Source organism: Chiroxiphia lanceolata, chromosome 3 (genome assembly GCF_009829145.1).
Source record: "Chiroxiphia lanceolata isolate bChiLan1 chromosome 3, bChiLan1.pri, whole genome shotgun sequence".
NCBI lineage: Eukaryota > Metazoa > Chordata > Aves > Passeriformes > Pipridae > Chiroxiphia > Chiroxiphia lanceolata.
Window position 1 is genome coordinate 3435248 of NC_045639.1, and position 27584 is coordinate 3462831.

At 40.3% G+C, this 27584-nt stretch overlaps 2 protein-coding genes across 4 annotated transcripts in view; both read left to right on the forward strand.

Moving 5' to 3' along the window:
* Positions 1-284: 284 nt before the first annotated feature.
* On the forward strand, positions 285-22500 carry KIAA1841 (KIAA1841 ortholog). 3 transcript variants are annotated; one of them, XM_032682731.1, is made up of 21 exons: positions 285-434; positions 3439-3604; positions 5447-5633; positions 8713-8806; positions 9682-9920; positions 10721-10779; positions 11542-11702; positions 12509-12595; positions 12703-12813; positions 14534-14657; positions 14835-14987; positions 15206-15351; positions 15713-15812; positions 16359-16391; positions 17490-17589; positions 18500-18594; positions 18710-18738; positions 18838-18911; positions 19583-19671; positions 20011-20102; positions 20469-22500. In XM_032682731.1, the coding sequence occupies exons 2-21, from the start codon at positions 3455-3457 to the stop codon at positions 20503-20505; spliced, it is 2160 nt and encodes a 719-aa protein (XP_032538622.1). In that variant the 5' UTR covers positions 285-434; positions 3439-3454; the 3' UTR covers positions 20506-22500. The 3 variants fall into 3 exon arrangements, with proteins under 3 accessions (XP_032538622.1, XP_032538624.1, XP_032538623.1); XM_032682732.1 differs by lacking the exons at positions 285-434; positions 5447-5633 and having other exon boundaries at positions 3502-3604; XM_032682733.1 differs by lacking the exons at positions 285-434; positions 5447-5633; positions 8713-8806 and having other exon boundaries at positions 3492-3604.
* Positions 22501-25213: 2713 nt separating this feature from the next.
* LOC116785245 (protocadherin Fat 4-like) overlaps positions 25214-27584 on the forward strand; it is a 37389-nt gene continuing 35018 nt past the window's right edge. Inside the window, exons 1-2 of the mRNA XM_032684506.1 lie at positions 25214-25328; positions 26748-26819. Of these exons, the coding sequence (XP_032540397.1) occupies positions 25259-25328; positions 26748-26819 (142 nt within the window). The 5' untranslated portion in view covers positions 25214-25258. The remainder of the gene's footprint in view (positions 25329-26747; positions 26820-27584) is intronic.

Sequence of the window (27584 nt, forward strand, 5' to 3'; positions counted from 1 at the left end):
ACCCCCGTGACGTCACCGCGACGTCGCGCGGGGGGCGGAGCGTTGCCGGGGCGACCGGACGCCGCGCGCGGGCCGCGAGGGGGCGCCGCCGCCGCCGCTGCACTGCGGCAAAGGCGGGGCCGGCGCGCGCCGCGGGCGGGAGCACCCCGCGCCGCCCCATTGGCTCCGCCCGCCGCCGGGGGGCGGGGCCTCGCCGCCCGCCCGGCGCCAATTGGCGGGTGCCGCCCCCCCCTCTCGCGGCGCTCCCGCCCTCCCCGTGAGGGCGGTGCCGGCGGGCGAGGGCGCGGCGGGTCCGCACCGGCAGCCCGCGGGTCCCGCTCGTTCCCCCGCGTTCCCCCGCGGAGCCGCCACCCCGTCACGGTCTGAGGAGGAGCCGCGTCCCGTCCTGTCCCGTCCTGTCCCGTCCCGCCAACCCCGCGCCTGGGAGCCGCCAGGTAAACCCGGGAGAGCGCCCCGGGGGGGGGCTGTCGGGGCTCCCCGCTCTGAGGGCGTCGCACGAGGAGGCTGCTGCACTTGTAGGGTCTAGACCCCGGGGCCGGCTTTTATTGTTTCCGTTTGAATACCTTCCGGTTTTTAATTTCGGCGAGCTGCAAAGTTGCTGTTGTTCCTCATTCTGCAGCATCACTTCGCTGCGTTTCGGGGCTGTGGATGGAACCTCGTGCCCGTCCCACCATCTTCACCTTCCCACAGGTTATTCTTACAGGAGGAGTAGTTCTTCGTTTTTACATTAATTATTTGCTTTAAATAGTAATAATTTTTTTAAAAAAGTCGGTCTTACATGGGACGGTGCGTTTCCGTAATGCAAAGCAACTTCCTGCATAATGAATTAACTCTTAGGAAACCTTTGCACCGCTTTATTTAGAATTCCGAGTATTAACAGAAATTCCCGCTCTCGTGTATCTTTCTGTACTGTGCATCTGAAATGAGTTGGTCAGAGTTAAATAATTCTGCAACTGTTTTTCCTCCCACTTCCACAGCTGAGGAAAGGGTTAACTTGAGCTTTCCTTGCATTAATAGAACCGGAGAGAATCTGTAGAAGTTGCTTTCTCTCGTAACAATACGATTTATTACAGGCTTTTTGCTGCTGCTCTTACAGTTCTTGCATGAGGCAGAGCCCTGCGTGTGTCTTTAACTGCATTTACAACAGGATTTCCTAAAGGCCAAAAAGGCAAATGTTAAATATCAAGTATAAAGCTGCAAAGAGGAGTCCTGTGCCCTTTCCAGAACATGAATAAAAATATTTAACTTCTGTACGCTTGCAGTTAAGTCTCTTCTTTCGTTTGTCTTTGCAGTAATAGGCATATGCAAAACTGTATTTTAATGTGCAGAATAAGCAAATAAAATAAAAATATACGAGAGACCAAGAGTTGATTCTCTGTGAAGGTGTCACCACGTTTTAGGGCACCTGTCATCCCTTCATGCCCGGGTTGCTTCATGCTCACAGGTCTGATGTGGAGGAAACTTGTTACCGGTGAAGCACTCAAAATTTTTCCCTGTGAATTATAGACTCAAAACTGTTGGAAAATAACTGCTTTTTTTTTTTTTTCTTTCTTTCCTTGCTTTCCCAGTGTAATCACCCCATAGAACTAGTCCTCAAAGTGGTGATTCATGGATTCTTGACGTTGCTGGTAATTTTACTCGCATTAAGCTTATTTTACGGTGCGAGACCAGGGGATTATAATGCTCCAGCATTGACTTATCTCATCCAAACATATTTTTAAACCAGCTGCGTGAAGCAGCACGAGAAGTCAGCTTTGTGTTTTATAACCATGGAGGTTTGCCACTGGTGCTGCCCTGTCCTGGCCCGGTTATTTCTTCTCCTGACAGCAGATATGGGAGGTATTCCACGGCTTAAATATAATGGGTACTGACGTGTGTCTGCACACTGATGGTGAGAAGCCTCCACCACAGAATCACCACAGTGACACCGCTTGGAAGTACATCAGGGTGAGGGATCAGGACACAGTGACTGCAGGGAATGATCTGCCTTTGTCTCAGAGTGGCATCTCGGTTGGAAAGTTTGGGCTCATGTAGCCTGTGAAGGAGTTTTGTCCTTTAAAACTGGCTATTTGGTGTGTTTTGCAGCAGATTGCATTTAGCTAGAATTGTTGTGTCAAATTGTCTTCTGTTTCTTGTCTCTATTTTTTTTTTTTTCTGTAGGAAACCTAAGAATTCTCTTGGTGGGTTCTGGGTTTTTTCTTTCTGATTTAATTCAGCTGCTCTTTTTAGAGGATGAAAGCTTACACCTGCTATTGTGATTTCTGTTTCTACCAACAAAACAAACAAGAAAAAAAGAAGTGCTGGAAGAGCTTCTAGGGGCAGGAACAAAATCAGGGCTATTTTGTGTGTTTTAAAAATCTTTTCTTTTAGAAAGTGGGTGATGCAAAGGAAACATCTACATGTAGTGTACTTTTAGTAACAAGTGATCCCTTAAATCCACTATTATCCCACTGTATTTTCTCTCCAATTCTCTATAATACTTGCTTTGTCAGTCGAAAATTTGTGTGTGGCTTTTGAGTTGTGTTATTTATGTGATCTGTTTAAGGTACTTTAGAAAAGGTCCAAATGGCTTTCCAGGTATGAATCCCTTACTAAGATCTTTGGCTGATCCTTGAACATGAAACTCTTGGTTAATGCCTGCAGTTCTCTCCCAGCACATGCTAAACCAGTAATTTGAGCTTTTACTGTGTTTTACTGTTGCTATTTGGATAAAGAAAAAAACCCCTAAATATCCTTTTCTATTTCAAAATAGCAGAGCTGATTTTTTTAGGATGTTTAATACTGTCCATATATGCTTTGTTCTGGTGTTCACCTTGAAGCTGAAGGGAATAAGGGTTTTTTGGAACCGATAGTCCCAGCTAATCAGGGATTAGGAGTGTCTTAGGACAACTCAAAAGCCAGGTCTTCGGGATGAGAGTTGAATGATATCCAAGTGTTGTGTTTCCTGGCTCCAGAGTGTTATTGGTGGCCCTCTGCTGGGTGCCCTGGGTTGGGTCCTACATAACTGCAGTCAGATGGGCTACAGAAGTGGGCAGAGCAAGAGGAGAGCAAAGCTGAGAGCAAAAGGAGAAGCTGAAGATTTAGGAAGAGAGAGAACTGTATTTGAACGTGACCAAATTTTAAATATATCTTAGGCTGCCTCTGAGATTTTGGGAGGCCTCTCTGTTGTGTTGGAGGGCTCAGTGGTGTGAATCCCACCTGGAAACAGAAAACTCAAAGGAAAGGCAGGTCGTTCCTGCTGCTCTTGGGTTGGGATTGGAGTGTTTTTCACGTCTGCTTCTCCCTCAGGGTTTTGAGAATACATCAGTTTTGTCAACTAAAGCCTCAGTACTTGACTGTAAACACTTCCCACAGGAATTTTTGAAGTGCTGCAGGTAACACAGACCAAGCTTTAGCAAACTGTGCAGTGAGACTTGCTAATAAGTCTTTCTCTTGTAGGCTTAAGTAGCCAAAGATGAGTCGTGGATTGTCAGAAAACAATAACTTCCCCTATGACAACAACCAAATGGTTTTGGATATGATCCTGTGTTCCCTCATTGGTGTTCCTCAGCCTATCAACTGGGACAGTGTGGCAAGGCTGGTCCCAGGATATACATCCAAAGAGGTGAGTTCACTAAGAAGAGAACTTGTGTTCTTTAAGAAATGCTTTATGGAAAACAAAATGTTCTGGGGGGGAGGGAGGGAGGGAAATTGAAGTCAAGGGATTTTTGGTTCCTCAACTGATTTATACCTAAAGAATCGAATATGTTAAATGAGCAGTAGATTAAAAGCTGCATTCTGCGTTTTGCTTCGTTAGAACTGATACAGAATAAGAATAAAAATTCCTGGAAATGAAAAATTTAAAAAGTGGAATAAAAAAAAAAATCATTTCAAATTACATAGCTAGAACTTTGATGAAAGGATGTCAGTACCCACTAACCTCATGTAGGTTTTTAGTATCCTAACTTGCAAACCCCATAACTTTCTATGCTGTTTGTTACAACTGTAAGGAAGTAGGAGTTCCAGACCTCTGCTAGGTAGTTAAGAGTTCAGTTGCCTCTTGCTTGATCCTACAAGATTTGGATTTTTCTTTCTCTGGTTGGAATAGAGTTGGAAGAACCTTGTACTTCTTCCATACTCTCCTCTTTCTGGATTGCTGAATTTCCTGGTGAAATGCTTGGTTTTTTAGCAATAATTTTGACTTTTCCACTGCTGAGAGAGGAAAATGTGTTCTGCCCTTGTGATTCAGCAAAGCTGAAAGAAAACAAGCCAGTGGTTTTGACTTCCTTGCAAACATAATCAAGAGTGTCAGCTCACATTTATAGCATTGCTGTAACCTTGGATTGAGAACATAAAAATGAAGGATTGGGAGTAGAAGCTTCTGTGGAATGTTGCTGCCTCTCAAGGGCTTGGGAAAGTGCTTGGGGACGTCTCTACTGTTCAGCTTTCAATATGCACAAGTACCATGCACATTAAGCAAATAAAATAATTCAGAGAGCTCTCTCCTCATGTTAATTAATATATTTGATTAGTACATGTTTGTTCACTCTGCTTTAAAAGGACTGTTTCGAATACGTGGAGTCCCTGTTTAAAGCAGTTACATAAAAGCAGAGATGTCCATTTAGTTGTTGTATACAGTAGACTGGCATCACCACAAATTTGAGACATGAATATCAGTAGGATGTCACTGTGTGCCCCTGGCCTAAAGGGGCAGGTGGCACAAAGCAATGTCTGCTAAATCAACCCAAAATAAATAAATCAAACCAGCTGCTTGAATGGAGCCCAACACCTGTGTCACAGGAGCATCACCTGTGGAATTAAGTAGGTTTAAGTGCAAATTACCTGTGTGTAGGACTCTGCTGAACCAAACCCATAATTGTATGGGTGCAAATTAGAGAATGGAAAGACTTTCTAGTTCGTCAAAATAGGGAATGGGAAGTTAATAGGACTGCAGTGGGAGTGAGAATTAACAGAACTGCAGGAGGAACTGGAAGTCGATAAAACTGCGGTGGAAATCACCGGTCCCTTTTGTCCGAATCAGAATGGAGGGCATAAAATTAAAAGAAAAAAGATTATTAACCAAGTACTATAGCTACTTCTAATGATATTTGACCATGTTTATGGTGAAAGAATGAGTTACAAACTGAGAATTCAAACTCTCCCCATTCAAAGTTTCAAAACTTTCCATTTTGAAAATGGGCCTTAGAAGCACAGCGTTTAAGGAAATTAAAGTTGAAACAGGTTCTATCTAATTTTTTTTCTCATTCTGTTAGAGTGTTTAATTATGGTAACTCCTGTTTTACTGTGTATTTCTGTACTTTTCCTGATACCACTCCCCAACTAGGAAGCATTGTAAGTTTGATATCAGTAACTGTTCCCGAAATACAGTGTCCATCTCAAATCATAGTTAATTACAAATGTACTGAAAGCTACTGCTTCATTGTCCTATCATTTAATCTTGTGACAGTGTGCAAAAAGGTTTGATGAGCTAAAAAGCAGTGGAAGTTCACCTGTTGACAACCAGTATAATTCCCTGATGGCTGCTGGTGGGAGTCCTGTGGAATCTTTAGCTACGTACATCAAATCCTCCTTGCTCGATACACAGACAGAGTTTCAGGAGCCTGCTATTGGGCAGGATTCCATTACTATAACTGGTATGTTTTTAGTCATTCTGAAATATATTGGCTTTGGTGATAATCAGTATGTGCATGCTTTTCTGTCCTGAGTGGTAAGTCCACCCAGGGTTATAATAGTTGTTCATCCTTGGAAAGTTAAGTATCATATCATGTGTACGTGAAGGCACTTTCCATGAGTTTAGTTTGAGAATCGATGCTTGCTTGGGTATTTTTGATAACTTGTCCTTCCAAAAGGCACAAATCCTTCTGCTGAATCCTCTGGTTTAGGGTTTTTGGTGGCGTGCTGTTAAACCTGCAGCCGTTTGCAGGCACTTGAAGCAGCATTATTAAAATAACTAGAGAGTGGTGTGTGGAAAAGCTGCAGGAAGCTGAGGAGGTGATCCCTTCAGGGCAAACCTTTCTCTCCCAGCTCCAAGCCCTGTGTTTCCCATGCTGCTCCATGGCAGGATGGCTGTGTAGGAGTTGGAGAATAATGCAGCTAATTTTTGAAGCAAGACAGTCTTGTGATGACATATAACGTGTCTTAGTCAATTATATGTCCCAGCAATAATTTGGCAGAAGAGTCCTAACAGTTGTAAATTCAATCACACACAGTTAAATATTGTTAAGAATTCCTTAAGTACTTCTGTCAGAAGTTGTAATTAAATGTGTGATAGTTATTCTTTCATTTTCATTAGAGACTCAGATGTTTCAGTGCCTGCAGGACTTGATGTGTTGCATGAGAAATTTGCTTCGGTAATGAATAAACAATTTCTGTGTTAAAAATTAAGATCACAGTGAAGCACTTAAACAAAACATTCTCTGTTCTGATGTCCTTCACAGTGCTGCAGCTTTCACTGTTCTCTTGGCAGCAGAAAAACGACTGTTTGAACTTTGGGGGATGAATAAAGTGTTTTTAATAGCTCTAATCAAGGGGTGATACTGGAAAACGTGGAGGGTCTAGACTGGAAAAAAAAATGCTTCCGATCAGCTTTCAATTATGTAGTTACATGCATGATGTGGAATAAATGCTGCTGGCACCCACAGGTGCCTATTTATAAGATTAGTGGCTTCCAGGAGGCAGTTAAGGAGCTAACTCTGCTTCTAGAACTCCTTAGACAATTAGTTCACGTTTTCTTTTTAACAAAGTAATACATGTAATGAGCATTAATGCAGTTAAGTACACGAATGTCATGTTTCCTACTACCAGATCTTAGCCTGAGATTATTCTCTGTGTTCTTTGTGATTTTTGGATAAACCATCTGCCCTGTTTGTATGTAAGTTGCTGATATTAAATCAGGATAATTAATCTTTTTTCTCCCAGGCTCGAGTGAACTCACCTGCTTAATATTTGGGTATTTCAGAATTGGGGATTTGAGAGAAGCCCATTTGTAAACATATTTTGCTTAATTAATTACTTCCTGGTGCATTTTTCCCACATTTGCTTATTGTAAGGATCAAGAATTTTGGGCCTGTTTGCATTTGTTTGTAGTCATGAGTAACAGCAAGAAAAAGCAAATCGGACCAAACTCATTTTGAACTGGATTCTGCTTTTGGCTGAGTTATAAAAGCTCATTTAATACTTGCTAACTGTAAGGCAAACTGCTGTTGAGTCCCTCTGAATGCATTTTGTGGCAGTAAACAAGCATATAGGATAGCCTTTTACCCAAAGTATTTATTACCAATTTTCAGAAGTCAATCAATCTGTAAACTTTAGGGGAGGAAGAAAAAAAGACAGGAAGAAATGTGTGGCGAAGTTGCCTGTGTTGCATATTATTATCAGCATTATTTCCTTTAATAAATAACTTCACAGTGTCCAAAATAAACTTCTCAATATTTGCAGACAGAAATCCTTCACACCATGTATGTCCTTCCAAATCTCCCACCTCAGCTGCCTGCAGTGGGATGGCTGTGGCTGGACCAGCCCTTTCCAGGGCTTTACTGGGCTCTGGCAAGTGATTCTTCCCCTTTTATTAGCTGTGTTCCCTCTATTCTGGCCTTACTAAACCTTAACTGGGCAAGGCCTCAGGCTGTATCTTTGAGGAAAGTTTTGTTTCTTCTGCCCCTGGTAGGATAATTTTGTTTTCCTGAAGGGCAAAACTGCTGGGTTCCACATCATTTTTGCTGTCAGTCTGCTGTAGTTATTTAGCCATAAGATGAAAAGATCTATTTTAATCTTCTTCAGAGGAGTGCAGCCTCTTAATGTTACACAAGAGGGAGAGGACGCTTCTGGAACTCCTAAAAATCTGAGAGAATGATGTAATCATGGAAAATAATGACTTCATGGGTTTTCATCAGGGGAAGACAGAAATGTGCCCTTCCATTGTTTAAAAAAGAATCATCTTTCTGACCTGTGATTCATCGTCACAGTGAAGAGTTTTTCATTGTCTTAACCCCTGACCCAGATTTGGTGACCAGACCTCCCGGACTTCACTGGGTTTTGTGTCCCCTTTTCACTGCTCGTGAAGGCAACCTAATTGAAGTGCAGCTGTCCCTTAGTCCTGGAACAACTTCCATCTAGGACTAGTCAGATCTCATGATCTGCTTTCTTTGAGCCTTGTTTTGTATGATCAGCTGGTTTAAGCCACATGTGTGGAAGAACTTGGCAAAAACACCTCTTAAGAGTCTTCTGTGCTTCTCTTTGGAAGGGGCTTAATTTCAAAGCTGACACATTCGGGGTGAGAGGCGGAATTAGTCTCAAGTTGTTACGTCCTGGCAGCAAAGCCTTCTGGAAACAGAAGTTTTGATGTGGCAGAGTCTTAAGACTCACATCCCACAGAGCAGCCAAGGAGAGCTGAAGGAATGGATTGTATTCCCAGACGGAAGCGCTGAAGGCTGTGAATCCCATGCTCTGTGTTGAGACAGGACTGATGTGGATTTGTAGCCAAGTGTCTGGGCAACCCAGCAATGCTGCTGGTGTGAGTTCCCAGTGCATGGCATTCAGAGCAGGAATTTGGGTTGTTCAGTAGAAGCACATCTGGAAGCAGATTTGTGATTTGCCGTGTCCCATTGCTCCACCGTGGCAGCCACACTTCAGTTGTGTTTCCAAGATGCTGAAGAACAGAAGGTCAGGCATTTTTGTTCTAATGCAGCCCCTTTTTTTCCTTACATTTTGAAGGAAGGCCCAGTGCAACCTCCACAAGGAATTCTTCTTCAGAATCTGAGAAAGGTCCTGTACATAACAGTGGAGAAAGCACTGATGAAAGCCAGGGGTAAGGAGTTCTTTGTGTGTTTGTTATCTGGGGGATTGTAGAACTGACAAAGATGTCTAAAGTGCTTATGCTCTACTACTACCAGAAAGAGAACAACTAATTAAAAGGGAACATCCTGCTAAATGCTGTATGAAATTTGGAAACTTTACATTGCTACAGAAATATGAGGAGTTGGCTTGAGAATGTTTTGTGTGCAATAGGGATATTTATAAATCTGTCCATTGTGTTCCTCTGGGTGATTGATCACTGCTGTGGCAGGAATGGGAAACATAACCTGGTTTTAAAAAGGAATGAAACAAGACTCAAGCTCGAGAATGTTTGATTTTTAAAAGTATTCCAGGAACATAAATTTGTCCTATGTAAAAGGAGGAAAAAGAAGTGCAAATGAAAAATTTTACCATGAATTCCAATAGCCATGTGTGTCATTTTGATACCATCACATCCCTCTTTTCCATTCTACATGAGTACACAAAGAATAATGGTTGGTTGAAACCTAAGATTAACCATCTTTCTGTAGAGAAAGCATTTACTGATTCCAACTTTGATATTAAGAAATAGCCATTTTAATATACAGTAAACCAATTTAATTTCCACAGATGGAAATTGCTGTTGTAAGCAGTTTTTGTCCTCGGTGCCTCATTGACTTAGGCATATATGTGTATATTTGTCTTATTATTTTAAGGAAACTAGAAAGGGAGAACAGACTAGTTCTCCATGTAATTCAGGTAGCATCCTATAACCAATAATTAATCTTCTATCTTCTGTACCTTAATTGAATCGACCTGTTAAGTGACACCAGATCCAGAGCTGGGGAGGTGATTGCTGGCTTGAGGTCCTAATTTAGTTTGTGGCTTTTTTTTTTTTTTTCTTTTGAGGCCAAACATGGTGATCCACGTGTGTGACGAGGCCAAAAGCCTCAAAGAAGATTTCGTGTGCCCTCGAGACCTTTTGGTCTCGGAAATGAAGTACTTTGCCGAGTACCTGTCGGTGGACGCCCAGCGCTGGGAGGAGGTGGACATTTCCGTGCACTGCGACGTTCACATCTTCGACTGGCTCATGAAATATGTCAAAAGGAACACCAAAGATTCTGAGCTCAGTGAAATGCCCACTTTAGGTAAAAACAAAAAAAAAAGTGGTGTTGTTTTTTGGTTTTTTTTTTTTTAGAGCGTTTGTTGTGGGCTCGTTGTGTTCTGTGCTGATTGAAGATGGTGCAGCTCAGCCCCAGTCTCTTTGTTTCTGAGCGTTGCAACAGAGATCCTCTGGTCATTATAGGAGATGTCTCTACTTTTTCAGCTTTGAGGAAACATACTGAAAGCTGAAGCAGTAAAAAAAGCTCTGATTTTTGGGACCTGGTGTTTTTAATTAAGGCTCCTCAGACCTGACCAAGAACAGAGGGGTAGTTTTAAAATACTGACAATTGTTGGGGTTTGTTTTGTTTCTCCTCTGCTCAACATTTTCTGTAATTTCCATGCAATCTGATACAATGGTAGAAGAACCTTTGCCTTTATGGATTTGAGACAAGTTTTTAATTTTTTATGAGCCTTTCCTACCGTTTTTTAAAATATAACTTGCAATACAGAGGTTGTGTTAAGAAAATCTCAGCTGGGTGTGACGGCTGCAGATGGGAGTTAATCTTGTTGTATCATTTTTTTTAATCATGGTATCCCTATGAAGCCTCTTTTTCCAGTTTTAATAAATTCCAGGTTGTTATAGTTGTACTCTGGCCTCCTAAATGATAAACCAAAGGTTTGTTTCTTAACATGGAAAATGTTCTATGTATTGGAAGATGGAATGACAGGTTGATTGGTAAAATGATACTTAAAGCAGATACTAAATGTGCAGAGGGTAGGGTGTGATAAATATTACAAAAATAATTAATGTAAAAAACCTCCCAACCCTTTTGTTTTCTTTTAGAACCATCAAATGTCATATCAATTCTTATTTCTTCAGAGTTTTTGAAGATGGATTCATTAGTAAGTATTAAGAAAGGTTGATCCTCTGCCACGAGGGCACATCTAATTACCAGGTGTTTACCAGCTTGTTTCTTGTGCTTTGGCTGTTACATAAACAGGGGATGCAACGAGAACATTTTAAAACTTTTACCACTTTCCTATTCAGTGCAGTAATCCAATATTTGTGGAATCTCAATGCAATAAAACCTCAAGTTATTTCTAAATGTGACAATGGGATCTTGGATTTGCCTTCTGATGGCTCATCCAAAGTAACATCACTAACTTACTTCTGATAGTTTTATCAAAAAAGATTAGTAATTAAATTATTATCTACGTTTTATATCCTTTTCCCCCTTGAGCAACACTTGTGCAATTTAGGATCTGGTTTTTCAGCTCTATATAAGTAATATTTACTGATTGTTTGTTAAATGTTTGTCAAAAATCCTGTCACCGGGGGGACCCACAGGAAAGTGTTTAAGTTGAGATCCAGCCAATACAATGTATAATATGTGTTATGGTTCTCCTTTTACAAGCATTTGGAAGGTACCACTTGTTGAAGATGAAACACTTGTGGAGTCTTGGTCTTGTAGGAGCTTTTGGAGAAGAACATAAACTAACTCAGTCACGTTAATTCAGAGTCTCTTTTAAGCAAATCTGAGACTTTTTAAGTTGAACTGAAATAGTTTTCCAAAACACCACGCTTTAAAAAGTAAAAATCTTGAAACAATTACTATGTTTTTTTTGTCTAGAATTCCTTAACATCCATGTTTCTGTTTTTCCTAGGTAGAAAAATGTATTCACTACTGTCACAAAAATATGAATGCCATTGTAGCCACCCCTTGTAACATGAACTGTATCAATGCTAATCTTGTTACACACATTGCTGATCTCTTCAGGCACAATGAGGTGGAAGAGCTGAAGGACAAAAGAGACAAATTTAAGAGGTAATTTTTGCTCTGTAATACACTACTGAGGTGCTGTTGAGCTTTTGGATCATATTTCATAACAGCTAAGCCTGTGGGGTTTGAAATTATATATATATATATATATACACAATTTATATTCTCATATAATGTATCTTTAATGCAGAATATCACAGTATGACTTAATAATTTTATATTAAAATTATGAGCAGAAGGAAAGGCCACACTGGGAATGTGGCATGGACAAATTATTCATGAATTCTCACGTGGCAGCCAGGGTTAGAGCAAGGAACCTTTTGTGGGATGACATGCTCCTAATTGGTAGAGAATAGTTTGGCTTCAGCATCCTGAGAACTTGGATGTTTAGACATAGAATTTGGGATGACTGGAAGGCAGAATAGTTGTGATGGAATTCTGGATCATGCATGAGCTTGGTCAGGATCAAGGTAAGGGCTCATTACTGGAATGCAAGACTGACAGAAAGCAAGGTGAAAGTATGAGAGGATTTTAGTCAGTAGGGAAAGACATTATAACTTTTAGAATTAAGTGTAATTTCACAGCAGTATTCACTAATAAAAGGTCTTCTAGTCAAGGGAGAAGCTGACAGTTTATATTGGCAAGTAATATAATACAGGACAAAAAATCAAAATATATCTTTTGTCACATCTGTGGGAAAGTAAGAGATGAACAGGATAATTTAAAGGAAAATTATATTAAAAGTCAGGTTCTGAGAGTGATTTCACTTATCAGAATGTAATTAATCTCACTGTACAGAAAACAACTTTCAGTTTTTTCTAATGGGTAAACTGTGTTGCTGTCATTAATAGTAAACTTTTCTGCAAGAAGATTGAGAGACTGTTTGATCCAGAGTATGTAAATCCAGATTCCAGAGGAAATGCAGCAACATTATACAGGTATGGCCTTTTTATGTTACCACTTCAGCTGCAAGGACAGTCCCTCTGTTTTGAGGTCCTGCTCTTACTCCTTTCCTTCTTTCTCTTTTCTTTTTTTTCTGATCTAGGTGTTGTTTATGTAAAAAGCTGCTAACTAAAGAAACTGAAAGGAGAATTCCTTGTGTGCCAGGAAAAATCAACATAGATCAACATGGGAATATTGTCTATGTTCATATAAGGTAGTGACTATATATATTTATATAAAAAATATTGCTTCAACTTCATGATTTTGGGTGATTTTACAAGATACTCATAAAATGAATTATACATATGTTAAGAGTGTATGAAACATCTCAACTTCTTGTATTACCTAGCAAACAAAAAAAAAAAAAGGGGGATGATTATGATGATGTACTTCTGAAATTCATTCAGCAGTGCTGCTGCTGCTGCAGGGAAATGGAAAAACTGCAGCCATGATTACTGGGAGGGCTATTTTGGGTTGTACTGCCTTAAATAGAAAATACTCAGCTAATTCTTTCATCAGAGGATTTTAAGATGTGTGTAGTTGAAGACCAATTAAATTAAAGGCTGCATTTCTGTTTGTTAGTGAAGGGTAGTTCCACCTCTGCCAGCACAGAAAATCCAAGGAGTGTTTTCTAGACTGGCTTTGTACTGTCAAATCTAATATTCAACCTGCTTAAAGACTGCTATAAATAAACATTGCCAGTTGTTTTTCTGTTCCAAAGTATTTGTCAGAGGAGCTTCCAGGACCTATCCTGGATTCACTTGGCACAGATGTTTAATTCAATCCTGACTGTTTGATCCATGGTTGTGAACAACTGGATTCTCTCTTTAATGAAATCAGTACGTGATCAGCTGCAGGTTCTTTCCTCCTTATTTGCTCCCTTTAAGAAAGATGTGGGAAATGAATAACAGGAGACCTTTCTCTTTAGATCTGTTTTGTTCAGAACAACTAAAACAGTTCCATATCAGCTCCTGAGGCAGCATGTATTTGGTGTCACTCACAGCAGTTATTCCAAGGTGGGGATTAGTCTAAATAGAACCAAATCTTGCCACTCTGTCCTGACCCATCAGGATCATTGGTGATTAGCCATGTAGAGTTCATTAATTGTATTACTTTCCTTAAGCTGTGTGTAGCTGCTCTGCAGTTCCTAACAGATAAATGTGCAGGGCTTTAAAGTTACTCAGAGGATTATTCAGGTTCTAGCTATTTGTTTTGTGGTACTCATGGCTGCTTTTGTACACTGAATTTGTTTACTGAGAAGTGATCCTGGCCACTATTGAATTCAGGCTCAGGAGCTAATCCAAACCCAACCTTAATGTCTTAAAAATAGGTTTCTATTTATTGGTCCTCTAGTGGTGCCTAGAACTAACTTCCAGCTGGAAATCCTGCTCTCTTAGCCTAGGTCAGGTGTATATATAACAAAAATGGTTCACACCAGGGCTCCTCCTGAAAGTAACATGCTCCACTGCATATTCTCCTTTGAATTCTGAAGAGGTGTGTCCCATGTGATCACTAGGAAGGAACAAAGTCTGTAATTTTAAGATTAGAAGTGTCAGATGTGTACACTCATCAAGAAGACGTGGTCTTGTGTTTTCAAACTTGAATTCTTAACTAAGCAATTTCTGTTGTGGTGCAGATATGCAGAAGATATTTAGCTTATAAATAGAAGATATTTAGCTTATAAATTTGCAGTATATGGATTTTGAGATGAATCAAGCTGTAATTGTTATTAGTGACTTGTGGAAGAATAAAGGCTCTTCTGTCATGCTCTGAATTTAATAATGACTAGCTCACATTGTATCCTTTAACTCTGCTGTAGATGTTTCACCAGTGGAACACACATTGTTCTGTTCCTTTTCCACCTCCCTGTTCTGGTGACAGGATAAAAACAAGAGTCACGGCTCTCTGTGTGACCCGATGTTTGACTTTTTCAGAGACAAAACCTGGGAAGTCCATGAGTATTTAATTGGCCTCCACGAGGAATTGAAGTCTTGGAGGGACGTTTATTGGCGCCTTTGGGGGACTGTCAACTGGTTGAGCTGCTCAAGGTGTAACCAGGTCAGTACAATTTCACTTGGGCTTGTGGTGGGTGGCTTTTGGGGGGTGAGGAAGGGGTCGAAGCAGTTTGGAAAATACATGGTAGTAAAGCTTGGTGTATGTTCTTTATAGAGCAAAATTTTGACTTCCCATGGATAATCTCGCCCCCCTCTCTCTCTCTCTTTTTTCCTAATGTAGTCTTTCCTGTGTACTGAATTCTCCCATTGCCAGTACCATTCCCAACCAGTTCTTTATCCAGGTGTAGCCAGTGCTCTGGGCTCAAGTGGGACAGGAGTGTATCCCTGTTGTAACCAGAAAGTCCTTCGGTTTGATCCCACAACCCTCCCAAAGGTACTTCAATATCAACTCACTTGTAACAGAGCATGATATCTGGCAGGGGGGGCAACAGTGTGTTATGAAAATAAATCATTTTTCCAAATGAAAGACTGTAAATTGTTGTCAGGACCTGGGGACACGAGTTCAAAAGTTCAGCTGTTGATACTGAACTTACTGAAATCAGTTCTTCCCATTAACTCTGGTCTTTGATCCTCTGTGTCCGTGTATCCCAGGGCTGCAAAGTGAGGGATCACATGGTCGAGTTACCGTCAGGAGAGGAGGATGGGGATGCTTTGCCATCTCAGACTACTCAAATACTGAATGATCTGCTGCATCATAGAGATGTTATAGTTGTTCCTTTCACTAAGGACGAGAATAGGTAAGAACACTGTGTTGTGTTACTGAAATAACTTGGCCTTCCACACTGTGTGCTCGTTGCATTTGAGTTCTCTCCCATCTTTAAGTGAGTCACAGGGCTTTTTAAAGAAAACTTGGTTTTGATTGTTTAGTTGGAAATTGGGAAGAGAAGAATAAGTACTTTTTCCTTTTACGTTTCAAGCAGGCATTTAGTCATTCAACCTCCATAAGCATCCACTCCCATCTTTACATTTTAATGTATTGTTAGCAAAATGTTATGTGGAGGTCTGTCTTCTCTCTTGATGCGTGATGAGTAAAGACAGACTGATCCTGAAGCTGTGAAATAGAAATGTTCTTTTTTGTTTTATGTATTTCTCTCCAAGTGATTCTGGTATTGGGCTTGGTGAGGAAAAAGGCCTTGAATGTGATGTGCTTGTAGAGCCAAACACTCCGTGGGGTCCCAAAACCGGAGAAATCAACGCTGTGAGTGCTGACTTTTTTTCCTTCTCTTATTTCTGATAATGAAGATTGTTACAAAAGTACTTTGAAGAAGTTGTGGGACAACTTTTAATTAAAAAAAACCCCCAAACTCATACATTGTTGGAGGAAGAAACACACCACTGTGCATCGCAGGATAGCACAGATACAAAAGACCTGGTTGGTGAAAAGGCAAAACTTCTGCCATGTCTGCTGGAAATATTTCTGTATATCAGAGGGAATTTTCTTTGTCTGTGCTTTCTACCCCGTTCTCAAACTGATGATGTTTAAGGATCCAGTCATACTTGAAAATATTTGCCACATGATATGTTTTAAAAATTGCTGCCTTGTTTCTGCCTACTGATGTATCTGAGGATCCATAAATAAAGAACAGTAACTTGGGCTGTGTTTTGGTTGAGGGATTTTTTTTCTCCTCCAAGATGTTACTATAACATAACACTCATATTTTTGAATTCCACTCACTTTTTAAAAAAATTCTAATTATTATTAGTTCTTTAACTTATATCCCTTTCTCTCCCTTCATGACTACAGTTTCTGTCTCTGAAGAACTGGGCTTTACAGCTGGTTAGTAAAACATTTTATTAATAATTTTAATTATTTGGTCTTCTGTACTAGCTTTCATTTTTGTCTTATTTTCTAATTAATTAGGAAAATGTATTTTCTTGCTTTTGCTTTAATTTGGAGGCTGCAGAATGGCAACACTTCTTACAAGAAAATATAAAGTGTGTGTGAAGTACTACTTTTTTGAACTTGTTAAGCTTTATCATCTCTCATGATCTCCTAGGCACACATTATCACTTAATTTAGATATATATGTGTATATTCAAACCATGTAAACATCACATTAATATTTCCATCATTGTGTGCTGATGGAAACTGTTCCCTGGGAGCCCATCTGTTGCAGTATTGTAGTTTATGATGATAGAAGATAAAAAAGCAAAGGTATTGGGAGGAGTTCACAAAAACCAGCTATTCCAGACCAACTTGCAATAAATTATGAATGCAGATAGCTCTGGTGTAATCTGGGTGTATTTGTAGGGCACTGCAATTATTTAATTACTGTACTTAATTAAATAATATCTCAGTGTTTCAGACACTTTGCAAGATGCAGCAAGCCTGAGCAGAACCCTTTGTAAACTTGTATTTTCCTGTGTTCTGTAATTAAGTGGCTTGCTCAGACATTTACTACCATAAGAAATTTTCTTATTAATTAGAAAAATAGTATAACCAGCAATACATTGGATTTTAAACGTGGAATCATACAATAGTACAGGTTGGAAGGGATCTCTGCTGGTCATCTTATGTGTTCCTTCCCAACTTCAAAGTTAGATTCAACTTCCAAGCTATACTGCTTTGCCAAACTTTGCTATACTGCTTATCCAGCCAAAGATGGAGATTCTACACCTTCTCTGGGCAACCTATTAAAATGTTGGACCACTTGGAAGAAACAAAAATTAAAATATCAAAACATTTTAAGCAAAGATTTGAAAATCCGTTCTCAGCACTTGAGAGTTGTGTCCTCAGACCCAACTGTGCACACAAGTTACCTCACTGAGATAGGGAGCTGTGCTGGAAATCAGCTCCTTCAGGACAGATTTAATCTGTCATTTAATAGAAATCAAACCTCACTTTTAATCTCTAAACTCTCCTCCTGTTGATTAGAAACAGCAGTCACTGTTATCTGAGGAGGAGGAGTACACCACTGGCTCAGAGGTCACTGAGGATGAAGTGGGGGATGAAGAAGAAGTGTGCAAGAAACCAGGTACAACAAGTCCTCCTCTCCAGGATTTAGAGACAGGGATTTGAGGCTGCAAAAATCTTCTATTAGCAGATTTTGAGCATCAGGCATTTTAAAAAATAAAAACTAACGTTACTTGAATTTTATTTCTATTTTTTTCTGTGATGAGGTACAAATTAACCCCCTGCTTGGTGCCATCAGAAATCACTGGCAAACAAGGAAAGCTGCAACTGTTCATGTCTGAGATGTCCTCAGAGTAGCTCAGGAAACTATCAAATGACTTTTATGAGATTATACATAATAAATGTTGACAGAAAAGCCAGTAGTTACATGACTGTTTTTATATGCAAAGTGTTCTTTGGGTTATATGCTGGAATGATTGGAGAATGTACCTAAAACTTGTGTCTACATTGAAGATGATCTCTGTAGGATCTAAAAAGATTTTTGTCCCTTTTTTTTTTTTTTTTAATAGGATAAGGGGTTTAGGAACATGGAAAACCAAAAAGCAGCTTCTCCTTTTCACCCTACTAAAGGATCAGTTGAACAGAGGCAGTTCTTTGTTCCTTCTGTCTTAACTCTTTGAGTTGCACCAGTCTGTTAAAAAAATACACATGTTGAATGAAAATTTGGTCTGATTGAGTTAATATGGCCAAAAACTTAGCATGTATGTGCTCTTATTTTTAAATTTAAAGAATTTATGCTGTGGTGTGTAACCACTCTGCATTTTAAATATACCTTTGAGTTCCTGTACACTTCTCATAGAAGAGCATTTGAGTAATGTGCATTAGCATGCCTGCAACACAAAGAAAAGGAAAACAGCCTGTTAATTTACACTTTCTGTAAAGGGATAGAGGGGGAAAAAATTCCTCTGTAGCTGTGTAGTTGAGAAATTCCAAGTATCTGTGATGGTATGAACAGATATTTGTTCTGTCAGCAGGGAGAAAGGAGAAATTAAAGAAATCCTACAGGCACCCAAAGAAAGTGCTTTCTTCACCTAGTGTTCAGAAAAGGGAGAAGCCATCTGAGAAGGTAAAATCCTAGCTGTGAATCCAGGCTCTTGGGTTGGGTTGCTTGATGGGGAATTCTGTCTAAGTTTTAAACTTGATCTTAAAACACTCTTAATGTGATTTTCTTTCCTTGGTAGCCGAGTTCCCGAGATGCATCTCCATTCATGTAAGTCATTTTTCAAGCCCTTAAAAACATATTTTAGTATCTCCCTCTTTGTGAGCAGCTACTTGATGACATGGTGTGCATCTTTCTTTTCCCAACCAGTGTGAGCATGCAGCAGAACAAGTGGGATGCCTCCAGGTCACTGAGATACAACCAGGATGCCCAAAGAGAAGATGGTCTGTTCTTGCTTGAGTTTAGTTTTCATAAAGTTTAGGATCATTTTCTTTGCATAATGTTTTCTGTAAGAAACAGCCAGTTTTCTTCAAATGTAGCTGCTTGGACACCTTTAGGCTGAATTTAATCTCAGACACAGCCGTGGGGTTTTGGGTGTTCATGTGATTTATGTGCTTTATTTGGAATGTCAGCACATAACCTACAAAGATTATAGTTGTGTCATCTCATGACTGTGCAAATAATTTTATTGCATCCATGTGGCATTTGTTGTCTGTGCAGATAAGAGAGAAACACCCACTTTTATCTCTTTCTCAGTCTCTCTGACTAAAATATTATTCTGTTCATTTGTCCTGCCTTTTTTTTAATCTCTCCTGAGACTCTTGTGCATTTTTGCTGTTTTGAAAACCTCTGCCTCCAAACAATTTCCATAGATTTTGATCTCAGTGTATTGCCTGAGGTTGATTCTGGTATTTGCCAAGAAGGCTGCTGAGACTAAATTATCCTAAATTATCCATCGGGATTTAGGATCTTGGGTGTTCAAGATTTTTATAGGAGCTGAAAAGAAAGTTGATTTTACAAGTCCACCATCGCTCATTTGTTTGTCTAATTCTTCTCTTTGTATTCACTAGCAAGGAAAACCTCTGCTCTAAATATCCTTTCTTATTTCTGACAGACCAGAGAAGAATGTCTGAGATTACAGGGCATTTAATAAAAATGAGACTGGGGGACCTCGATCGAGTCAAGTCAAAAGACAGCAAAGAAGTAAGATTTGTCCTGGTACAGTTTGCAGAGTTGAAGGGAGCCTTAGGTAACAAAAACATGTAACACAAATGAAAACACCACCTGTTCAATACTTAAGCTAAAGAACTGAATTTTATCAACCTTCATTTTATCCCTTACACGATCTTTTGGTGGGCATGATCTTTTGCCCTTAAAAAACCGGTCCTGGAAAATAGGATGGGTTTAAAAAATTCAGTCCCGGGCTGTGCTAATGAAACGAAGTATGCCATAAATTCTGCTGGATATTAGTGACTTTTTATGAAAAGTCACTGATGGCATTGAAACAATGCCAGAACTTGATGATTTTTTTCTGGATTCCAGTATGCAGGAGGCATTTATTCCAGACTGGAAGCTCAGATCAAGGCCTCGGCGCAGGTCAGCACGCGGCAAAACAACGCCGAGAAGAACGTCAGGTAAGGACTGGAAATGAAAGGAACAAGCAAAACATGGATTTCAGGTGTGTGTGGGGGGTGGGTGTTTAAAGAAAACCATGCCTTACTTCACACTTTGTCCAATTAAACTGGAGCTAAGAGAGTGAAACTCTTGTGGCTGTGCTGGAAGAACTGCTTTACACCTTCTGTGTTGGGAAGTTCGCTCCAGCTCCAACATAATTTTTTGGCAGAGTTGTGGATAACTGGAAAAGTGTTAGCCAAGGTTTTCAGCCTATTCTTTGTCCTCCTTCCAAAAACAACCCCCAAAAAACCCCACACATCAAAAAACCCTACCTTAGGAATGTAAAAAAAAAATATAAATATGCTTCTTTTGTGTTTTCAATCCAGGTCAAAATCCCGTTTTGGTCAAGGCCGTCCCACATAAGGAGTCATGACCACCCTTTAGCCAGAATTCCTTACTGCTTCCTGAAACTCCACTGCACTCTGACATGGAGAATGCACATCTCTGAAAGCTTTCCAGTGACTTATTTATTACTTTAAGCCTTGTAAATTATTTTGTGCCATAAATGAATGCAAATCCAATAAGGTCTGTACTTATTTTAATTGTAAATATCCTATTTCTTAAATTTAAATTGAATTGCCTTTTTTTGTTGTTTTTTTTTTTAGGCTGTTGCGTTAAGTTGCATAGAAAAGATTTTATAAATCTGCAGAATTAAATTATCAGACTAACTTTATTTATGGGGGAAGACAGAAATATGCCTTTTGGTGTGCCAGAAATACTGAAAGGGACAAAGCAAGACTACTGAGCTCTGAATGCACTCAGCAGCATTAACACAAGTCTCCTCGTGTATTTATGTTGTGTGGTGTTTGATGATCTGTTTTAGGTCAGTCTTCTGGGGATTTGCATTTAAAGTTCATGACAATACCTGTGACTTAGGCTAGTTGAAGCAAAATTTTGATGCAGTTCTGAGGCTTCCTTCTGTATGTGACACAGCTCCATCCGTCTGAATGTGGGCAGCAGGTAGGGACTAGACCTCCAAAGCTGAAATCAGTGCCCTGGTGATGCAACTTTTGCATCTTGCATGTGAGCCACTTGCTTTACTTGTATCTGGAATTAACGCTCATCCTCATTCCTGACTCCACTTACAGTGTCTTGTTCCCTTCCAACACCCAGACTTAGGATGCAGAGCAGTTTTATGGATGCTATGCCACTAAATATCCAAGCAGATCTACTGTTGATTCTGCATCTTGCAGCAGAGGTGTCTCATTACAAAGGTTTGTTCATGTAGATCTTTTTTTGGGTCTAGTTACTCTCTGAAACCTGCCTGGATAACACTGTTTAGAAGTCAGGTGCACTTTCAAGTTCTGTCTTTGGAGCAATAGAATACAAGTTTGTCAAATCCAGGGCTACCAAAATGAAATAACTTGCCTAGAAAATACCTTGCATATTAGCAAAGAAAATGGCAATAATAATAATAATAATAATAATAATAATGGCTGAATTCAAGGAAACACATTCTGACTTTTTGAAACAGGTAGAAAGAGCACTCAGGGAAAGCTTATTCCAGCTCATGGTTGTACAATAAATTGAGTTTGGAATTAAGCCAGCATGATCCTGGGTGGGAGGGCAGGGTGGGGTAAGGAGAGGGAGGTTGTTTAAATGCACTTCCCTCCATTTGGGCTTTTTTTTTTGTTTGTTTGTCTTGTTTCCTGATGATCTTCAGTGGGTGTTAGAAGACTAGGATAGCAATACTTGAAAATCCTGCTGTCAAGGGGGAAGATTTTTATTGAACCAGTTAAAAATCAGTGTTGTTTGTGTGTTTTGTCCAATGCTGTAGCAAATTGGGAGCCCAGTGAAACCAACAGGCAAAATTGGATTTCAGTGGCTTTGATTTGGGGCAGGAGTGCTTTAATCTGTATCAACCAAATCAGGTTTTATGAATGCCCCAGGCCTGTGTGCAAGTACTGATGCAGTTTGAAGCACTTCTAGTAAACACTGGAAAACTGATTGTTTTTTTTGTTGAAAGTATTCTAAAATCCACCAGGTATGAAAATGCAGTAGAATAAGTGTTTTGCCACAATTTTGTGACTTCTGATGGAGGGGTGTTCCAAATTCCCATGGTAAACTTGGCCGTGGAAGTTGCAGGCTGCATGTGTGTGTGTGTTTAGTTTTCATAGAACTACTGACTAGAAGAGAAAGGAAAATTCTGCTGGTTTTGTTCTGTGGGGAAATGCCAGTTCTACGTGCCAGTATTGTTTTATTCAAAAACATTCTTGAGCATATAAAAATAACATACATGATGTGCAGTTTATCTTTTTTTTTTTTTCCCCCCCGTGCCAACCACCTTGAATTTTTATCTTGTGTTAATTTTGAGAATTTGTGTTGGTTTAATGAAAATAAACATTATTAATTTAAGAAGCGTGTGAGTTTTTTATAGATGCTTTTAAGAACTGAGTTATGTTGTTTGATGGTCTCAATCATGCCATGTGTATTTGTGATTAAATTGCAGCATCACAGTACAGGCTTTTTATCTGTCAAGAACAGGAAATCATTAAATGCAAAGCTACTCCAAATCTACATGAACTTAAAAGAATTTTTATCTGCGTCAAGTTTGGAAGCCGGATTAAAAATTCATGAGTGAGCTGCCCTCCAAGTGACCCAAGTATGCAAAATATTAAACTAAGCTGTGTTTAAAAAACCATGTTTAACACTGCCTTGCACTGCCACAGTGCAGATTGCACCGTTTAAACAGTCTGTTAAATCTATGAATATTATTATTTGCCGTGATTCTGTTTCTAGAAATTGCTACGTGGGTGCCCTGTATATGTGCAGGTGGTGTATTGGGAAGGCTGCAATGTCCATCCTGCTATCCCACATGGCTATAAACTATCTCCCTGCCCTCTGGAGCTGTGCCTGTTCCCTGGATGCCTAGAAATCTTGGAGAAAGGGACAGAATTTTGAATTCAGCAGTGAGTCCAAAAGATGTGTTTTGGAGAAATGTGGACATATGGTTGCCCCAGTGTGTGAACAGCGTGGGTGGTTTTGATGTGACTGAGAACACAGTTTTCTTTGCCAGAAGGGAGTCAGTTTTTTTAAAAGTCACTGTTTCCTGTTCTTGCTGAGTGTACCTGTATTGGGGGGTTGGGAAACTGCTCCTGTGCATCAGGTGCTTGAACCATTATGTGAAGTTTTTTTTCTTTATTTCTTAATAATTATGAAATCATTCAGGTTGGAAAAGACCTCCAAGACCGAGTCCGTCTTTTAGGAGGTGAAGAAGGCTTCACTCATGTTAAATTTATATATTATAGATTTGCTGCTGAGTCCCCTCCTGGTTATATCTATAAATAAAACCAGCCAAAGGCTTTTCCAGGCTCGAGGCCAAGTGACTGCCCAGAACTGCTGTGTCCCTGAGGTTCTGTCTTTGAGCATCACGGTGGTGGAGGCTGAGGAAGCCATCAGCAGCTGGAAGGCTACAGCAGCTGACAAAGTCACCCAGCACTCCTCTACTTTGGGAATCACACAGGCTTGGAATGTTAATTTGATGGGAAGTGCTGCTCTTGCCTTGGACTGAGACCCTCACAGTGAAACAGCTTCTAGAGAGTGGGTTAACAGTGTGGTGCTGCACTCGAGCAGCAGTTCCCGTTCTACACCTGCCTGTGGGTGAACTTTAAATTTGTATTTAGTCTTGCACTGAGTTTATGCACAGGAGTGACCTTCCTCCTTCAGCTTCTGGGCTGCTCCCCCATAGATAACCCCATGGGGGATCTTTCTGGAGTTTTATCCCCCGAGGTCCCACGTCCCTTCCCATCGCTGAGCTTCCAGCACTCCGGGAGGCCCCGGAGACTGTTGAGGCTGCATTGCCTTTCCTCTCATTTGGAATATCCAAAAAGTAGATCTTCATTAGTGGATTAAGACTTTCCAGCACATGAACATTTCCCAGTGGTCAAAGGGGTTGGTTGCTAGAAGAATCTGTTGGTACAAATACCAGTTTATGCAGGCTCTGGCCTGGCTGTGATGGCCCCGAGGGGTGTGGTGCTGTTTGGGGAGTGAGATCAGGGCTCTTTCTTCTTCCCAGGAGGCATTTTGTGCACAGGCCTGCCTTCTGTATTTTGCCACATAAACTTGCTAAGGCCTGGCCATCATGGACACAGGGAATGGTCAGGCCAGGAAGGAAAATTACCTAGTACTGACACCACTGAATGCACAATCATGGTCGGATGGGGCCTTTGTTCAAAAGACACGGTGCCCATGTTGACCTTCTTTTAAAAAATTTTTAATTGCTTCTTCTTGAACTGCTCCCACATTTCAATAATTCAAGGCTAGGACACAATGATAACTTTTTATTTTCAGTTGTTATGTGCAATTTTATTGTATTTTGTGTTCTCATTCAGCCTCCAGTAGTTACTTCAGTATCCACAGTGACAAAATGCAGCACAAACATGAGAAGACCTTGGTGTGGCAGCAGTTCCCTTGCTGTGTAATCAGCTTCTCCTTCCAACTGAAGGTGTATTTACCTACAAATGACACATCTCATCATGGAGTTTGTTTCAATAATTTGTAGCCTTTGAAAGTTCTCTACAAGCTTAAAATGTTGGTTGCCTTTGGGTACATTGAAGTAAAATGTTTTAACACTATCCGTAAAATACTAGGGCACACGTCAGAGGTGTCTGCTTTCCTCACATGAAATAGTAACTACTATTTTCACAGCAGGAATTCTGTATTTATTCCTTCTGGAACAGAGTGATGGGAAGATACTCTGCCATCATTATGAGATCAAAAGGAGCAATGCTGGTTTTCTTTCCCAGGGAAAATGTGCATTTCTCTCATATTGACCAGGACGTTTGCTGATTGATTCTCATCTCTATTTCAAATGTTAGAATAAAAATACACTTGCCACCTTTTGTGTTACAGCACAAAATGTCCCATTTCCTTATTGGTTTATTTTATTGCCCAAAAGGACTTTGATCTGCCAAGCTGAAAATGATAAGCACATTATATAGTTGGTGGATTGCTCTCGAAGGCTTATTCCAGTCTTTTCCTTTGCTCTCAGTGAAGCATTTGTTAAGGAAATAACTAACATATCATATGGTAAATGAGATGATTCTTTACAAGTTTTCTGTATGAGAAACAACCATCTGGTTTTGCCTTCAGGAGGAGATTTTTTTCTGCAGTGTTCATGGCGCTTTCTAGAGCTCTGGTTTTTGCTTTGGTCAGCTGGGTTACCTTCACCTGTCTTGAGGCACAAAGTAAGTACTCTTATTCTTTGTGAGGATTTTACTGCTTTTATTGAAATGGAACAAAATTAAATGTATTAAATCCATACAAATCACAGTCCTAGAAGTCTGAAATACATTGATTTGTTGCCTGATAAACTAATATGTAAACAAGCCATCTTGGTGCCCGTGGAAGTGGTCTGGGGGCTTTTAGGAGCTCAGTGCTGACAAGTTGAAAACCATGTTCTTGTTTTCTTTGAACTTTTGGGGGGTTGGTTATTTTATATTATTATTTTATATCGTTATTTTATATATATTTGCATCAGACCTTAGATCAGGCTGAAGTTGAGCCTGAGGATGGATAGTTTTGAAGTTGGGATCAGTTGAATTTCCCTGCTGTTGCTGTTCTGCTAAATCAGGTTGGAGTATTTACCATTGTCACGTGTGATATTTGTAGTGGTGAGGAACTCCATTAAAAGTTTTCTTTATTGTATTGAGGCTTCCAGAAAGTGAAAACTGCCAATTTTTGGGTCTTTTTCAGTAGTCCAGAGCCCAGGTTTTTCAACACTCAGAGATGGAGGCAGTGAATTAGACCCATAACCAGCATTAGACCCATACAGCTGCTAACTGTAGAAATATCCTCTGGGGTTTTTTTCAGTTACTTCTGTAGAAATCTGTCCACTGCTCACTTTTAAATGAGATCCTGTAGAGTGATACAGGTACAAAGGAATCCACCCAGCCAGGCAAAAAAAGCCCACTGTCCCTTTGAATCTATGGGAAGGATGGGGAGGAGAAGAGTGGGAACATTCTTAAAACCACAAAAATGAATTCTAGTCAGGGGAGGGGAAAAAAAAATCTGTCAGATTTCTGGATTTCTGTGTTTATAGTTTGCAGGTGTACAAAAAAAAAACCAGTTTCACTTTTATCACACAGAGCAGATGTAGAGAGAGGTGTCTGAAGTACAATTAACCACTTAAAAAAGCGACCTCTCATGAAAAACCTGTATCCCCAGAGTGCCCCTTCTCTGAAAGTTTAGGGAGAGGAAATTTCAGGTAAATCTGTCAATGTGCCTTTACCCTGAGCTCCTGGATTCCTCCTAACTTTTCCATGGGGAGTAGCTTTGTGTTGACAGTTTTCTTGGGAGCAGAAAACATTTACAAGGCCAAGGTACAGAAGCAGTTTCGATTATGACTTCCACAAATGTTTCAGCAGGACACTAATGAGCAGTGACTCATTCTTGGCAGGCTTAGATTGGGTCCAAGCCACCAATATTTGCCTACTCCATGCAATGTATTGTTTTAAACCCTTCAAGGTTTATGATAAATGTCTTTGAGCTTAATTTGAACTCCTATGTGCTTCTGGTTTAACAGAGCATAAGCTTTTTGACCTTGTACTATTTCTGGCAGTAGTCCTTCTGTGTTCTTTGTACGTGACTTCTGTGTTTCTTTTTAGAAACCACAACTATAAACTGTGATGTGCCACCAGCCACACTTCAGCTGACAGGCTTTGTGGATGGATACACAGGTAAAATCAGGATTCCAGCCTAGAATTGTCTGATCTGCTCCCAAATGCACACAGTGCTTTAATGCTTCACATAGCCAGTGTATTTTAAAATGAATCTGTATTATTCATTGATTTACAACAGTCTTCGTGGCTGGATGCAGCAGCTGCCTATGGACATACTGCTTAGTAGAATAAATAAATATCAAACCCTAAATTCCCTGATCCAAGCATCTTGTGGTCTGAATAGACAGAGCAAGCAATGGGAAAGGAAACAAGTACAGAAAATGCTCTCAGATCACCTTATCCAGTCAGAATTGATGTCCCTAATGGATATACAAGGCAAAGCATTAAGATATGGCCAAAGCTTCCCTTTGGGATATGTCATAACCCTTAGGATCTCATGGCACCATGCTCCAGGCCTATACTGACTGTCCACAGGCAATCTGCATTTCTTTTGGCTTTCAGAAAGATCAGAGAGTCATAGAATGGTTTGGGTTGGAAGGGACCTTAAAGCTCACCCATTCCACCCCTCTGCCATGGGCAGTGACACCTTCCACTAGCCCAGGTTGCTCAAAGCTCCATCCAACCTGGCCTTGGACACTTCCAGGGATGGGGCAGCCACAGCTTCTCTGGGCAACCTGTGCCAGGGCATCACCACCCTCAGAGTAAAGAACTTTTTCCTGATATCTAATATCTCTTTCACTTTGAAGCCGTTTTCCCTCATCCTGTCACTCCATGCTCTTGTCAAAGTCCGTCTCCATGTTTCTTGTAGGCTGGAAGGCTGCA